Here is a 14,785-nt window from a genome sequence, read left to right as displayed (position 1 = left end):
AGACCTGGCTGGGAGCCCCCAGACTGGCGTCTGGATTGGCAGGCTGAGCCCAGGCTTGCCCCGACCCATCGTTGCCAGCCCCGGTTCCTTGGGGACCCTCCTGTGCCCTGAAGCGTCCTCCACTCCTCTGCCCCCACCCCTACTCCTGCGGTTGGCCCAAATACCAGACAGGGCAAATCTCAGCTTTCCCCCAAACATTCCTCACTCCTGTGGCCCGGCCCAGGCTGGCCGAGGTTACGCAAGCAGAGCTGGGGCGGGGGGGGGGGGGGGGGGCGGGGGCACGGACGGTTGGGGGGAGGCGGGTGGGACCGAGGGGACATGCTGGCCTGTCCTCACCACCCCATCCAGCGCCTGCCCGCCCTCCGCAGGGCGCGGAAAGGGTGGGCCAGCTCCCCTGAGCCCCTGGGAGAACAGGCTGGGGGGGGAGGGTGGCCAGTGCCAAGAGATGGGGGGCGGTGGCGGCCACAGCAGAACCTCCAGGAGGTGACCGCCTGCTTTCCATTAGGGAGCCCTGGTCAGCAGTTCCGGCAAGACGGCAGACCTGGGGCTGGCTATGGTAAGTTGGGGCAGGGGAGGGTCTGAGGGTGGGGCCTGCCTGCCCAACCCCCTCCATGCGGGGATGCTCCTGTCACCATGGTGACCCGGTGCCCAGCCTGGGGACACCCTGAGCCGTCCCTCAACTCCCAGTGGCTGGGCCTACTGCTGCTTCTCCTGCTGCTGCCCGGCCCCCCACCCGCCCTCGGCATGGAGGACGCCTCGTTCCCCCACCTGGGGGAGAGCTCGCAGCCCCCGCCCCGGGCCTGCCCCCCACGCTGCTCCTGCCCCCGGGCTGACACGGTGGACTGTGCCGGCCTGGACCTTCGGGTGTTCCCGGACAACATCACCAGGGCAGTTCAACACCTCTCCCTGCAGGTGGGGCCTGGGGTGGGGTGGGGGCAGGGTAGCTCCCAGGGGAAGCGGAGAGCCTGGGGAGTGGTTGGGTTGAGGGTGATGGGGTGTGGGGTCCATGTGCAGGGCTGAGGCACTGGGCGTGAGGGTCTTGGCACTGATGCGAGTTGGCCTTGATGAGGGTGCAGGGCTCTGTGTGTCCGGTGAAAGGAGGTGGGGGCGTAGATATTGGAAGTGGGAGGGGCTGAGGGTTTAGGGGTGTCGGGGAGGTCAACGTCTGGTGATTACAGGGTTGCTTGGGGTCAGCGTGGCGGGGCATTTGAGATCAACTGTAGGGGTGCATGGGGCGCTGGGGGCCACTCTCTTGTTGGTTACAGGGTTGTTCCGAGGTAATAAGGCATTGGGATCAAGTAGAGGGTGACGGGTGTCAGGGCTCACTGCTCAGGCTGATGGGAAGCTTAGAAGCAGGGCCCAGGGTCACGGGGGTCAGGGTGTGAGCACCCCCCTCCCTGCCCCACAGAACAACCAGCTCCAGGAGCTCCCCTACAACGAGCTGTCGCGCCTTAGCGGCTTGCGGACCCTCAATCTCCACAACAACCGCATCTCCTCCGAGGGTGAGGGGGACAACGGGAGGCGGCCCCTCCCCACCACGGTCCCCGCTGCCCTCTCCCTCCCTCCCCAGCTCGGTCTGTGGGCAGGTCTGCGGCAGTTCCCAGCACTGCCCCCCTTTGCTGCGCAGGATGGAAACTCAGGGGATGGCGGGCAGGGGCTGTGGCTTTTGAGGACGTGGGGGGCGGGGCCTGCAGGAGCCTCTGCCAGTCCCTGGCTGGATGGGAGCACAGACTCCGCCCTGCCCCCACCCCACACCAGGGGTCCCCTCACCGCCCACCTCATTCATAGGCCTGCCTGACGAGGCCTTCGAGTCCCTCACGCAGCTGCAGCATATCTACGTGGCCCACAACAAGGTGAGCCCCCCTCACACACACACACACACACACACAGGGGCGCAGCCGGGCTGGGGTCACGTAGCACAGAGTGTAGATGGGACAGCGGGGGGTGGGGTGCAGGAGGGGGGCCACCAGGACCAGTGCAGCTCTGCTCCCGCAGCTCTCTGAGGCCCCCCAGTTTCTGCCCCGCTCCCTCCGTGTCGCGGATCTGGCTGCTAACGAAGTGACGGAGATCTTCCCGCTCACCTTTGGGGAGAAGCCGGCGCTCAGGTAGCCCCTGGCCCGGCCCAGGCCCCAAGGGTCTCAGATATGCCTGGGGTCACTCCCCACCCTGGGGGGGCCTGGTGGGGAGACAGGGCCCTGGATGCTCTGTTTGGAGAACTCAAGACTGAAGCAGAGAGCATGCACGCACACACTCTCACGCTGAAGGTGGCCCTGAGCTGGGGTGCGGGGCGGTGGGGAGGCCAGGGCGGGGCTGGTGGCCGGAGCCTGGCTCCCCTCAGGTCCGTGTACCTCCACAACAACCAGCTGAGCAACGCGGGCCTGCCCCCCGACGCCTTCCACGGCTCCCAGGCGGTCGTCGCCCTCAGTCTCTCCAGCAACCGGCTCAGCCATGTGCCGCCCAGCCTGCCCTCCTCGCTGGAGCGGCTCCACCTGCAGGTGCCCCTCCTTCACCTCACCATGCCCGTGTCCCCACCTCCCTGGGCTCCCTGCGCCTCTCTCCTGGGGGACCCCTCCACCTCCTTGTTACCCCAGTAGTCAGAAATGTCTTTTGAGTCCCTTCCACTGGCACTGGTCGCTCACAAGCTCTCTGTGGGCAGCCTTGCTCAAGCGAGCTCCTCGTCCCTTACTCAAGAGCCCTCTGTGGCTCCCCACTGCCCTCTGTCCTGGACCCTCAGTCTCATTCTCTTCTCCCTTCCCAGAACAACCTCATCTCCAAGGTGCCCCGAGGAGCCCTGAGTCGCCAGACCCACCTCCGTGAGCTCTACCTTCAGTACAACCAGCTGACGGACAGAGGCCTGGATGCCACCACGTTCAGGTGGGGCCTGGGGACAGGGGGTTCGGGGGTGCAGCTTCGTGCCGGCAGTAGGGGCTGAGGATTCAGCATCTGGGGGCCCCGGGCCTCCATCCCCCACCCCTGTATGACTCCTAACTCAAGGCCTCATTTGGTGAGCGCCTACAATGGGCCAGGCTCAGCCAGGCACCTGGCAGCATCCTTGTCTCCAGCCACCCTGTGCCTCGGTCCTACTACCCAAAGACACAGCCGCCACGTGAACATCTCAGACCCAGAACTCTGTCCTGGTCACCCCTACATCTAACCCTCAGGCTGGAATCTGCCCTGATCACCCCCAGGTTTACCTCCTACCCAGATCTCTCAACTCATCACCCCCAAGTTGGAATCTCCAGCTTACGTCTCTCAGGACCAGTCCTCAACACCCCCCCCCACCAAGATCTACCCGGCCCCCGACTCTGGGTGCCCAGCCCGACGCCGACCCTCTCTCTCCTGCCAGCAAGCTGCACTGCCTCGAGTACCTGGACCTGTCCCACAACCAGCTGGCCGCGGTGCCCGCCGGCCTGCCGCGCACCCTGGCCGTGCTGCACCTGGGCCGCAACCGCATCCGCTGGGTGGAGGCTGCCCGGCTGCGCGGCCTGCGAGGGCTGCGCTACCTGCTGCTGCAGCACAACCAGCTGGGGGCGGCAGGGCTGCCGGCCGGGGCGCTGCGGCCGCTGCGGGGCCTGCACACGCTGCACCTCTACGGCAACGGGCTGGACCGCGTGCCCCAGGCGCTGCCCCGCCGCCTGCGGGCCCTGGTGCTGCCCCACAACCGCGTAACCACGCTGGGTGCCCACGATCTGGCCGCCACGCCCAGCCTGGCTGAGCTCAACCTGGCCTATAACCGCCTGGCCAGCGCCCGCGTGCACCGCCAGGCCTTCCACCGGCTGCGGGCCCTGCGCAGCCTCGATCTGGCCGGCAACCAGCTGACCCTGCTGCCCTCTGGCCTGCCCGCCAGCCTGCACACCCTGCGGCTGCAGCGAAACCAGCTGCGGGCCCTCGAGCCTGAGCCGCTGGCCGGCCTGGACCAGCTTCAGGAGCTCTGCCTGGCGCATAACCGGCTGCGTGTGGGTGACATCGGGCCTGGCACCTGGCATGAGCTGCAGGCCCTCCAGGTCAGGGGTGGGCTGCTTGGCCACAATGAACGCCCGCAGGTGTCCCCACGGCCCCTCCACTCACCGGCCTGCCTGCCCAGCAACTCCCCTGCAAGGCCCTGAGATGCCAGAAAGAGAGCTCCCACTGCAGGCCAGCCCTGGGGCGGATAAGACAGATCCAGCCTCCAGGCCTTTGCCTGTGCTGTCCCTGCCACCTGGTCCTCCACGCCCACCCCTCCACCTCCCCAGCCTCTAGTTCCTTCTGAGCGCTGTTGATGCCACAGAATTTAGGACATCTGTGGGTGCCAGGCGCTATTCTAGGTCCTGGAGATGCCACTGGGCACAGAAGGACACAGCTCCTGGCCCCTGGCACAAACATCCTAGTTAGGGAGAAAGCAGTCAGCAACAATCATAAGCAGACAATTGTTAGAAGGGCATGAGGAGGTAAAGGAAGTACCATCTTTGTCAGGGATTAACTGAATCAACGGTTCCCACAGCAGGGAGGGACCCTGCCTGCTAGAACAGGGACTGCCCCAGAGGGGACTCAGTTTACCTCTGTTGAGGGCAGGATTTGGCAGCCACAAAGTAGCTGAGGGAGGGGGCAGAAGGACCGGGCTGGGCGTGGAAGGGGGCCCGGGAGGAGAGCAGTTTGGGGCTTGGCTAAATGGGTGGCCCAGGGCCTGGGGCCGCCACGGCGCCATCTCTGCCCGCCTGCCCAGGTGCTGGACCTCAGCCACAACGAGCTGTCCTTCGTGCCCCCCGACCTGCCTGAGGCCCTTGAGGAGCTGCACCTGCAGGGCAACCGCATCAGCCACGTGGGCCCCGAAGCCTTCCTCAGCACGCCCCGCCTACGTGCCCTCTTCCTCAGGTGCCCTGAGGGTGGCAGGGCCAGGTGGCTCCAGGTGGACAAGGGAGGGCTGTGGGGGACGTGAGCAGGCCTGGGGGTGCACCTCCCCTCAAACCCACCCTCACGCCCACCTCTCGGTCCAGGGCCAACAGGCTTCACGTGACCAGCATAGCGCCCGAGGCCTTCCTGGGCCTCCCGCACCTTCGCGTGGTGGACACAACGGGTAACCCTGAGCCAGTCCTGGTCCAGCTGCCGCCCACAGCCCCACGTCGGCCACGGGCAGAGGGCCCCTGAGCCTGGAGGGGCCCAGTAGAGCAGCCCAGACACCTGGGGCTCTGCTGCGCTGTGGACTAACGAGACAGCGCCCAACCTGGGGCCTCAAGCTGGCTCTCCCAGGCCTGGAGAGCTGGGCCCGCCTAACCCATGCTGGCCAGGATGCTGGGACAGGGGTGCCACCTCGACACACAGGGAGCCCAGGGAGAGACTGAAGCATGCAGCTCGCACACTGGGTGTGCAGGCAACTCCGACCCTGCTGGACACTCCCCCACTGCCCGTGCAGATGGACACAGCAACAATAAAGCCTAGCCCGGGACCTCCCTCGCCGTCCAGTGGTTCAGACTCCGCGCTTCCACTGCAGGGGGCGCAGGTTCGATCCCTGGATGGGGAACTAAGATCCCACATGCCACACAGTACAGCCAACAACAACAACAAAAAGCATAGCCCTTTCAAGTGTTCACCACTGACCAGGTGCCCTTCAGCTTGTGGGAGGGGCTCTCATCTTCCCTGCGTCCAGGAGAAGAAGCTGAAGCTCTGGGATGCTAAGTGGGTCAGGCAATTTGGCCCAGGTCCTGTGGCCAGTGAGCGGCAGGGCTGGCTGTCAAGGCCCTAAGACACACACGGGTCACCAAGCACCACCACGTATGACCTGACCACACGTGTAAACCCAGATACGCCCAAGGCCACCAGCTGAAGAGACACTCGCAGATGCCCTCAGGTGGGCCACAGACGCTCATGACACGTGCACAGGCCTTCACACACGTCCTCGCAAGTGTGCGCGTAGCACACATCCTTCACGGCACACCCCCTGCCAGCCTGCTCCTCTCGCAGGCACCTCTCCATCAGCCCCCAGGGGAGCTGTGAAGGAGACCCAGCCCAGGCACTGAGGGCAAGAGCAAGAAACAAAGGCAGGACAGAGTGAGCCAGGTACGGCCCTGGCTGTTTATTCCGTGTGTCAGCCCTGCGGGCCCAGCTGGGCCAGGGCAACCCTCTGGGGAGCCAGCTGGGCTCTGGCTGGCCTCAGTGGCTTCTTTGGGGTGTGGGTGGGCGTCAGGGTTAAGGCTGGGGAGGGGCTGGAACTAAAGTGCTTGCAGGGGCCCTTGAGGTTTGGTCCTAGCCGCCCTCCCACCTCGGAGGCAGGCAAGGGGCCGCACACCCCTGGGCTGTGCAAACGGACTCTCTGGGGCCCACCCGGCCAGGCCTAGGTGAGGGGCACACACAGGCTGGCGGACACCGCCCCCAACGTCCCCTGCCAGGGAGGCTCCAGTCGGGCCAGGTGGGCCCAGCCGGGGGAACGTGTCCGTCCAGAGCCGATTGTCCACTGATTGTCTGCTTGTCTGGTCTGAGGCTGTGGCCGTGTTAGCTCCTCCCAGCGCCGGGGCCTTGGGCCCACTCCCGGCTCTCCAGGGGCCGCCCGCCCCTTCGGCCCCTCACCTGCGGAGCCGCTGCAGCTGAGGGGAGAGGCCGCCGGGGTCAGGGTTGGGGACATGGCCACAGCTGCCCACCCCGTCCCCAATACCCAAGCCTCTCACCTCACTCTCGACCAGGTTCCGTCTATACAGTGCCTCCTTGGCAGCCTCCTGGGGGGCCAACAGGTGGTCAGAGGGCAGCCCCTGGCAGCCCTGGCCCCCCGGCCCCCCGATGCCTGCCCGCCCGGCCCGCCTGCGGCTCACCCTGCTGCCATCATTGCCCAGGCGCCGGGCGGCCTCTGTGTAGAACTGCAGTTGCCGCTCCAAGTGGGCCATGTACTCTGAGGGAGGGAGGGGGTCACGATGGGGCCCCCTGCCTCGCCCCTCCCCCACATACTCATCCCTGAGATCCTACCCCGCCGGATGCCGGGGCCCCCCTGCTCCAGCTGTGCCCTCTGCCACTGGCTGCGCTGTATGATGTCCTGGTACTGCTGGGCCACCTCGGGGGGCACCGGCCGCCGTGCCTGCCTGAAGGCCAGGATCTGGGGGGGTGCAGAGGGAGTTGTGAGGGCCCTGCCCGGGCCTGCAGACCCCCAATCCTGCCCCGCTGAGCCTTGCAGGATGGGTACCCACCTTCCGCTCCAGACGCTCTTGGTCGAAGGCCAGCACGCTGAGACTATGCAGGGGCCGGGCTGATCTATGGGGTTGGGGAGGGGTGAGGGGCTGCAGGGATCTCCCATCCCCGACCCCATTAATTCAACAGACACACTGGGCACTGGGGAACAGCGGGAGACAAGCCAGGCCCACCCCTGTGTTGCTGAGTCCACAACCTAATACGGACAATGGTTGTACACCTAGGCCAACTGTGACGTCAGGTGTCAGGGAGGGCTTCCTGGAGGAGGTGAGAGCCAGGCTGGGACTCAAAGGAGTCAGAGTTGGGCAGAGGAGCAAGGAGATAGTGTGGGGATAGGGGTGCTCAGGACATTGTAACACAGAGAAGCCCAGAGGTCAGTGAAAACTAAGTGTATCCACGAACCAACAGGAGGAAGTGGGGAGAGAGAAGGCTGGACATATTGACGGAGATCACAAAAGGTCTTAAAGATCAAGCTGAGGAGTTTAAACTAGATGCTCCAGGAGAAGGGAAGCCAGGAAAGGTCTTGAAGCAGGGGAGAGACATGCTCCAATTTGTGCCTGATGGGAAGTTGTCCAGGACAGGCTGAGATAAGAAGAAGGGGGTTCTCTCTAGCATAGCCGGGCCCAGCCACCTACCTGTTCCCTGGCTCCCTCACAGGAGCAGGCACGGGAGGGGCTTTCCCTTTGGGCCCAGCAACCTGCTTCAGAGGACAGAACCAGTCTTGTGAGCCTTGGCCCCCTTGAATCAAGCCCCCCTCCTTCCCTGGGGCTGCCGATGGGCACGGGTCTCACTGTGGGCACAGCTGCTGGCACGGGGTCGATGACCAGCCACCTCTCAGTTGTCATCTCCAACTGCTGGGCCGTCAGTGGCTCCCGAATCCGAACCATCACCTCCAGCCGCCCCCCTGTGGGCCTGCGACCATCCAGGACCTGGGTGGGAGTGAGGGGAGCCTGTTAGGAAGCAGGCAGCGGCTGGAGGCTCAGGGCTGGGCTCAGGGAGACCAAAGCAACTTCCAAAATACGAGTCCATGGGTACGGCTGACACACCAGCGGCTCCTAATGGAGCAGGGTGCTGAGGGTATTTAAGGCTGGGTAGCAGGGAGGTCTGGGACTCCCGGGGAGGGGCTGGGTCAGCAGAGGGGACCCTTGGGGGCTCAGGGCAGGCAGCACCTGGGTGATGTTCATGAGCGGCACAGCCATACCAGAGCGTTCAGACGAATGTCCACCTCTCACCTCAAGGATTTCCCGGACCTCGCATGCTGTCTCCAAGGCGTCCAGCTTCAGCTGGGCTGTGCCCAGGACCCGGTCGGTCTTGAACAGCCCCCTGTGTGTGTGAAAGGGGACACGATGGTTGGCCCAGGGAAGCTCCCCCTCCTCTAGAGCCCATGCAGCACCTGCGGCCCCAGCTCACCCCTTGTGGACCACTTCGAACTTGATGCCTTTGGTCTGGATGGCCCTTCGGAAGCCACGGTGGCCGCGGTTGATGCAGAGTTTGAACTGCTCCTTGAACTCTGCCCAGGGAAGGAGGGAGGGAGGAGGGAGGGGTCAGGCTATGGTCTCGTGGGCTTTCTGAGGAGGGCTGCCTCCCGCTAAGGCTCACCAGGGGAGTCTGTATTCTTGATCACACTGGTCTTGTCTTTCTGAGCTTCTTCCTGTGACCAGACAGGAGGCGAAAAAGCTCAGGGGCTGAGGTCTGCCCTTGAACCCCTGCCAGACTCACTCCCAGGCCTGATGGGGCTTGAGCCCGTCCCTCCTCAGCTCCCCACATACCACATTGGGATAGGGGAAGTCGAACCGAACAAAGACATCCAGGTCACCGGGGGACAGCCCTGTGGGCAAATGAGGGTCAGAGCTGGGCAGAGGGGTGGACCCCACGGCCCCGCCCCTGCCTGACGCCCCCTCACCTGGGGGTGTGGGCAAGTTGATGCCCTTCACGATGAACAGGAGCATGTCGTTGCTGCTGAGGTCAGGGAAGATCCTTCCAGGAGGGCGGGCAAGAGACAGAGGCACCTCAGTGCCACTGCCTGCCCGCCTTCTCTGCCCTCCCCCCAGTCTCTTAGGGGTGTCTCAGCTCCTAGGCTTGAGTTTTAGGACCAGACAGACTAGAATTCTCTAGCCAGGTCCACCACTAGCTACCTTTTGAGTCCTTTCTCCACTCTGCACATATTTAGTTGGGACTTACTCTGCACCAGCCAGTGGCCCTAGCTGCTGTGGGACTTTCTCTTTCTTTGACAGTATTTCTTGAGCATCTACTATATGCCAGCCAGTGTCTTCACTGCTGGGGATACAGAAGTAAACGAGGCAGACCCCACGCCTTTGCTCATGGAGCCAGGGCTAGCTGAGTGGACAGATGACCCATGAATATATAAATAAGCAAACAAAACAACAACTCTGCAGAGAATTAAAACAGGGGAGAGAGTGGAGTGTGCTCAGGAGGGGCTGCTTTAGACAGAGTGATCAGGGAGGGCCTCTCAGGGGAGGTGACATCACAGGTGACTCTGAATGTCAAGAAGAGGCCGCTACATGGTAACCTGCCTAAGAGAGTCTGAGCAGAGGAAAGAGCTGGTGCCAAGGTCCTGAGTGGGAACACGGCTGGTGTGTCTGATTGACCAAAAAGAGGTCTATGTGGCAGGAGGTGAGTGAAGTGGGGACAGTGGGAGGAGATGAAGTGATAGAGAGCCAGGCTATGCAGATGTAGGGGAGCCGGGGTAAGGGGTGTGGGTTATCCTAGATGGTGATCTTAGGTTATCCCAGTGGCTGCACCTAATCTCATCGATAAGTGGGAAAAACAATCCCAGCTCCCTGGGGTGTAAGAAGACTTAACAGGAGCAGGACCAAGATCACCATCCCACGGGCTTGCCCAGGCCTTTGGGACCAGGCACATGTCTGCAGTCAGCAGATCATCCCCATTTCCAAATGTGTCACTGTCAATGCCCCACTGCCGTCCTTCACTCGTGCGTCACGTCTGCCTCAGGACCCCTGCACACACTGTGCTCCCACCAGCTCCCCAAACTCTACTCCAGAGGCAAGTCCTCTGCTGGCTTCCGGGGAGCACAAACCCCTCTCCAAAGGGCTGGGGGGGGGGGTCTCAGGGGCCTTACTTGATGACGCTGAAGGTTCTCTGCTCAAAGCGAGCAGTGGGCGTGGGGAGACCCCGGGCAAAGGCCTGCTTCAGGGTCTCCATGCTCCGCTTACAGTCCTCCGCCAGCTTCTCAAATCTGCCGGCAAGAGGGCCCTGCTCAGGTCCCGGGTCCCAGGGGCAGGCTGGGGGTGCAGATGTCTGGTGGGGATGGGGGCGGGGCTTCTTACTTGCTGGTTTCAGCGATGTTGCCCAGGTGGGTGAACTGGTTAGAGTGGTTCAGGCACATCTGGGGGAGCAGAAGAAAGTGAGGGGAGGGTTGGGGGCGCCATGCCCTTGTAGCGACTTGGGCAGGGAACCCCCCTTCACCTCGTGCTGCTGCCTTATGAGCTTGGTGAGTTCACCGTAGCGCCGGACAGACTCCTGAGACAGACCTGGGCCGGGCCGCTGGACCAGGGCGAAGTCGTCCTTGTTGACAGGGGCGGGCGGCACCTGGGGAGGACGAGGCTCATGAGGTAGGGTCTGCTGGTCAGCAAGGAGCAGGCCCACCCAGGGCTCTGCCGAAACGTCACCCCTCCTTAAAGAGGCCTTCCCTGACTATGGCTTCATCCCCTGTCCCTGTTCTTTCTTCTTTCCCAAGGAGAAAAGTAATGCTCAAAGAGAAGTGGATGGTCCTGCCCCAAATGGCAGAATCTGCTATCCATTTTCCCCCAAGTCTGGTCCCCACCCCCTCTTCTCTAGTAATGGAGTCCTGCCTGGGCACACAGCAAGAGACTACATGTCCCAGTCTCCGCTGCAGCTAGCTGTGGCCATGTGACTCAGTTCCGGCCAATGGGAGGCAAGCAGAAGTGATGGCAACTCCATGTAACTTCTCATAGCCTGGATGCAGACAAGGCATCAAACCACTTTGACCATGTGGACAAGACCTAGGGTGTGGCAGAGCAACAAGATAAAAGAACCTGGGCCCTGAAGGGCTTTGTCTTTTAGAGACCAGAATGCCCTGAATGTTACATGCAAGAAACATAAATGTCTGTCTGGTTTCAGCCACTGTCTTGGGGAGGCCTATTTGTTTCAGCAGCTTAACCTGGATGCTGACTAATACACTCCAAGTCACATGGCTGTTAAGTGGCATGAGCCTCAAGGGTGAGTGCTTGGGAAGGTCCAGCAGGCCTGGAGGGTTCACCTTGACGATGTCCACGGGCAGCCCGTTGCGTGAGGCCTCCAGCATGGGCTCCAGCCCCTTGGCCTGGCGCAGGTGCATCTTGGCGCCCTCCATGTCATTCTTCTGCTTGGCTCGCAGCGCCGCCTGCAGGAGCTGCTTCCTGCGGCCCTCCAGGAAGGCCAGCTGCTGCTGGGCTGTGGGCACAGGGGCGTCTGAGGGTGCTGCCCAACCCATGGCCAGGCAATAGGCAGCCCAGGTGGGGCGGGTGTACCTACCTCTGGTGGATGTGCCTTTGGGGGCTGCTTTGGCTGCTGGGGCAGATCCTGACTGGGGTGCCTTTGAAGGTGGGGCTTTGGGCTGGGCTGTGGGGGCTGCAGGGCTGTTGAGCTGCTGAGGGATAGAGAGGAAGTCAGAGCTTTCCCAGCACCTGTGATGAGTCCACTCCCCAAAGGGTCAGGGCCCGACACTGACAACACTGACCGTCTTAGTTTCTGTTTCCTCAGCACTGAACACAACATATGATCTTGTTCACACTGAATCTTTGCAACAGCCCTGGGAGGTAGGGACTATTACTGTGCTCAGTTTACAGAGGAGGAGCCCGAGGGTCGAGGGTCGGAGAGCAAAACGACTTGCCCACGGCCACACAGCCAGGAAGCGGCAGGGCCGGATGTGTAGCCGGTTCTTTCTGGCTCAAGGCCAGGACTGCTGGGGCTTGGCTTTGCAGCCACTCCCTTGCCTCACCCCAAGGCCCCGGCCCCTCACACCTTCTTAGGCTCCTCATCCTCTTCGTCCTCTGGGCCTTCATCCTGGTTGGCCAGCTTCATGGCAGTCTCTAGGACTCCCACCAGGCTCTGTTGGGTGGGCTCGGTGGCCTCCAGGCCCTGGATCGGGGGAAAGCCTGGGTGGCCAGTTGGGACCCAATCAGGAGGGAGAGGCCCACACCATAATGGCGGAGACTCAGGTTCCTCCCCCGATAAGGAGCCTCAGGCCGTTGAATCTACTTTGCATGTAAGAAAGGAGATGCTGCTGGTTGGGTGGAGATGCCAGACCATTCCAACCTCCCTCTTGCCCTTCCTCTTGCCTGACCCCTGGCTGGGCCTTGACCAGACTCCAACAAGCAAGCACTGTGTGAGGTAGTGTGCTGGGCATAAGAGGTAGTCTTGGGCCTGGAGAGACTCCCACGGGACCAAGGTGCAGACACATAATTGCTCTCATGGGGGACACACAGGCAGCTCTGAGATCCCAGAGGACGCCTCCTACCCACTGGGGGGCTGATGGGAGGCGGAGCAGGTATCTGTAAAACTGAGAGCTGATGACTAGGAAGGAGTTGAGTCAAACAAAGAAGAAATGGAGGGAGCAGGCAGTGGTGGGCTGGTGAACAGGCTCTCCAAATAAAACCTCCTGATTTTTAGTGTTTGCCAATTTCCGTGGTATAAACTCTCCCATTGTGACTGATTTTAAGCTACCAATTGTCTAACAAGTGTGCAGAATTTCTGAATGTGCAAGCCATCGGCTCCCTGAGACTGCAGAGTCGGAAGGAATAGCACCTGCAAAGGTTCAGAGGTTGGAGGGGTAGGGGCCGGGGGCGGGGCCTACCTGGGGGCACAGGCAGCTCGGCCACATCCACGGCTCGGCCAGCCTTGTGGGCTCGGATGGCATCTTGGTATTGCTGCAGGGAACGCAGGTGTTAGGGCTTCCTGGGCAAGGTTTCCAGGGGCTGCCGACTCGCCCACTTGGTCTCCACGCACCTTAACAATGCGCTCGTGCATGCGAGCCTTCCGCTGGTCCCCCTTGGTCTTCGCCTGAGCCGCGGCCACACAGTACCTCTCCATCCGCTGCTCCAGCGCCTCCAGGAGAGTCCTTGGGGGTGCAGGAACCTCTGGGCCAGACCAGGGGGTAGAGTTAAGAGTCTAGGGGCAGGGAGACTGTCTTGCTCTGGCTGGCCCACCCCACAGGGTCCCAGAAGCCTACCTGGCATGGAGGGCACGACGGCAGGAGTTGGAGGCTGTGGTGGCAGTGATGGTGGGTCTGGGGGCAGCTGGTCTGGGGGCAGAGAGGTCCAGTCCAGTGGGGGGCTTGCTTGTGGCCGCCCTTTCCCCCACCAGGCTGGCCTGGCCTGAGGGTGGGGTCCCTGGGCCTGACCAACAGGGGCGACAGCATTAGAAAGAACTTCGTGGAGGCCTCCAGCAGTCCTGGAGGGTGGGCAGGGTGGGGTCCTCACCAGGTGGAGGGGGCAGGCGCGACAGGTCCACAGGCTCGCCCCGGCTCAGGGCCTCCAAGACAGCATCAAAGCTCTGGCAAAAGGAAGATCAGGGGAAGAGGCTGCAGCTGGGGGCCAGGACCCTGAGGGGAGTCTCTATGCCCTGCCCGCAACAGAGGACTCCCCGCTCTGTCCCTTCCTTTGCAGCAACTTGCTCAAGCCTCTTCCAGACACTTATGCCCATTTCACAGAGAGGGTAAACTGAGCCTTCAAGAGGTGCAGCGAACTACAGCTACGGAGTGACCAGGATTCAAATCTGTCTGACTCCAGAGCCCCTGTTCTTTGCCATCACGCAATGTCAGGAGCATCCTGTCCTCTCCCTCCGACCCTGTCCGTCAGTCTGGGCATACCTTGGCCACGCGGAAGTGTCTTGCAGCAGTGGCGGTATCTCCCTGCTGCTTGGCGCGGAGGGCGGCCAGCTTGTACTCGCGCTGGCGGCTCTGCAACTGGGCCAGGGGGCCAGGGCTGCAGGGACCTGGGAGGGGGAACAGCACGCAAACCATTTCTACTTAATTCTCACAACAAAGACTGTTCTTAGGCCCACCTTATAGATTTGAGAATTAAGGCTCAGAGAGGGGATACTGCCTCCCCAAGGTCACACAGCTTGAAGATGGCATGGTGGGGACTCAACCGCACGATTGTCAGTCTCTGGAGCCATTGCTGTTTTGCCCCCAAGAGAATTCTGGAAAACTACGTACCCTTACACATTTTTAAGTTGACATCGAAAACTTTTCATTTTAAGTTGAAAAAGTAGCAAGGATTGTCATTCCCAGTGTCTCCAAATATTGACATTCGATAAAGAAAACCATCACACCACTCTTTTAAATCAAACGTATCCTAACTACTAGGGTGATTTGAAACTCACCAATATTCCATTTTTATTTTTTCAAATCGTGGTAAAATACACACAACATAAAATTTACCATCTTAACCCTTTTTAAGTGTACAGTTCAGTGGCATTAAGTACGTTCACATTGTTGCGCAACATTCACCACCGTCCATCTCCAGAACTCTTTCATCTTCCCCAACTGAAACTCTGTCCCCATAAACACTAACTCCCTATCCCCTCTCCCCGAGCCCCTGGCAACCACCATTCTACTTTCTGTCTCTACGAATTTGACTCCTTTAGGGACCTT

General features: G+C 61.8%; 2 protein-coding genes across 6 annotated transcripts in view; one reads left to right on the top strand and one right to left on the bottom strand.

Moving 5' to 3' along the window:
- Positions 1-362: 362 nt before the first annotated feature.
- Positions 363-5,124, top strand: PODNL1 (podocan like 1). 2 transcript variants are annotated; one of them, XM_061188739.1, is made up of 11 exons: positions 363-380; positions 506-556; positions 688-912; positions 1,409-1,502; positions 1,789-1,853; positions 1,996-2,105; positions 2,339-2,495; positions 2,759-2,874; positions 3,347-4,004; positions 4,703-4,851; positions 4,974-5,124. In XM_061188739.1, the coding sequence occupies exons 2-11, from the start codon at positions 554-556 to the stop codon at positions 5,122-5,124; spliced, it is 1,728 nt and encodes a 575-aa protein (XP_061044722.1). In that variant the 5' UTR covers positions 363-380; positions 506-553. The 2 variants fall into 2 exon arrangements, with proteins under 2 accessions (XP_061044722.1, XP_061044721.1); XM_061188738.1 differs by lacking the exons at positions 363-380; positions 506-556 and having other exon boundaries at positions 634-912.
- Positions 5,125-6,020: 896 nt separating this feature from the next.
- CC2D1A (coiled-coil and C2 domain containing 1A) overlaps positions 6,021-14,785 on the bottom strand; it is a 17,998-nt gene continuing 9,233 nt past the window's right edge. Inside the window, exons 7-29 of one of the 4 annotated variants that reach the window (XM_061190374.1) lie at positions 14,000-14,124; positions 13,611-13,683; positions 13,361-13,432; positions 13,138-13,268; positions 12,986-13,058; positions 12,154-12,287; positions 11,665-11,779; positions 11,411-11,583; positions 10,597-10,719; positions 10,458-10,516; positions 10,250-10,366; positions 9,053-9,126; positions 8,919-8,977; positions 8,749-8,800; positions 8,560-8,659; positions 8,382-8,472; positions 7,941-8,078; positions 7,785-7,846; positions 7,149-7,212; positions 6,931-7,057; positions 6,780-6,856; positions 6,639-6,686; positions 6,021-6,557 (exon numbers count right to left, since the gene is read on the bottom strand). In XM_061190374.1, the coding sequence (XP_061046357.1) occupies positions 6,537-6,557; positions 6,639-6,686; positions 6,780-6,856; positions 6,931-7,057; positions 7,149-7,212; positions 7,785-7,846; positions 7,941-8,078; positions 8,382-8,472; positions 8,560-8,659; positions 8,749-8,800; positions 8,919-8,977; positions 9,053-9,126; positions 10,250-10,366; positions 10,458-10,516; positions 10,597-10,719; positions 11,411-11,583; positions 11,665-11,779; positions 12,154-12,287; positions 12,986-13,058; positions 13,138-13,268; positions 13,361-13,432; positions 13,611-13,683; positions 14,000-14,124 (2,108 nt within the window). In that variant the 3' untranslated portion in view covers positions 6,021-6,536. Of the gene's footprint in view, positions 6,558-6,638; positions 6,687-6,779; positions 6,857-6,930; positions 7,058-7,148; positions 7,213-7,784; positions 7,850-7,940; positions 8,079-8,381; positions 8,473-8,559; positions 8,660-8,748; positions 8,801-8,918; positions 8,978-9,052; positions 9,127-10,249; positions 10,367-10,457; positions 10,517-10,596; positions 10,720-11,410; positions 11,584-11,664; positions 11,780-12,153; positions 12,288-12,985; positions 13,059-13,137; positions 13,269-13,360; positions 13,433-13,610; positions 13,684-13,999; positions 14,125-14,785 lie in introns of all 4 variants that reach the window. The other 3 variants (XM_061190375.1, XM_061190372.1, XM_061190373.1) reach the window with 3 other exon arrangements.

Source organism: Eubalaena glacialis, chromosome 4 (assembly GCF_028564815.1).
Source record: "Eubalaena glacialis isolate mEubGla1 chromosome 4, mEubGla1.1.hap2.+ XY, whole genome shotgun sequence".
Taxonomy (NCBI): domain Eukaryota; kingdom Metazoa; phylum Chordata; class Mammalia; order Artiodactyla; family Balaenidae; genus Eubalaena; species Eubalaena glacialis.
The sequence above is the reverse complement of the archived record's forward strand: the minus strand, read 5'-3'. Positions and strand labels throughout refer to the sequence as shown.

Coding starts and splice junctions, on each gene's coding strand:
- PODNL1 (XM_061188738.1), top strand. CDS start 634: ATGGTGACCCGGTGCCCAGCCTGGGGACACCCTGAGCCGTCCCTCAAC. Junction 2,496..2,758: donor TGGAGCGGCTCCACCTGCAG/GTGCCCCTCCTT, acceptor CTCCCTTCCCAG/AACAACCTCATCTCCAAGGT. Junction 2,875..3,346: donor CTGGATGCCACCACGTTCAG/GTGGGGCCTGGG, acceptor CTCTCCTGCCAG/CAAGCTGCACTGCCTCGAGT.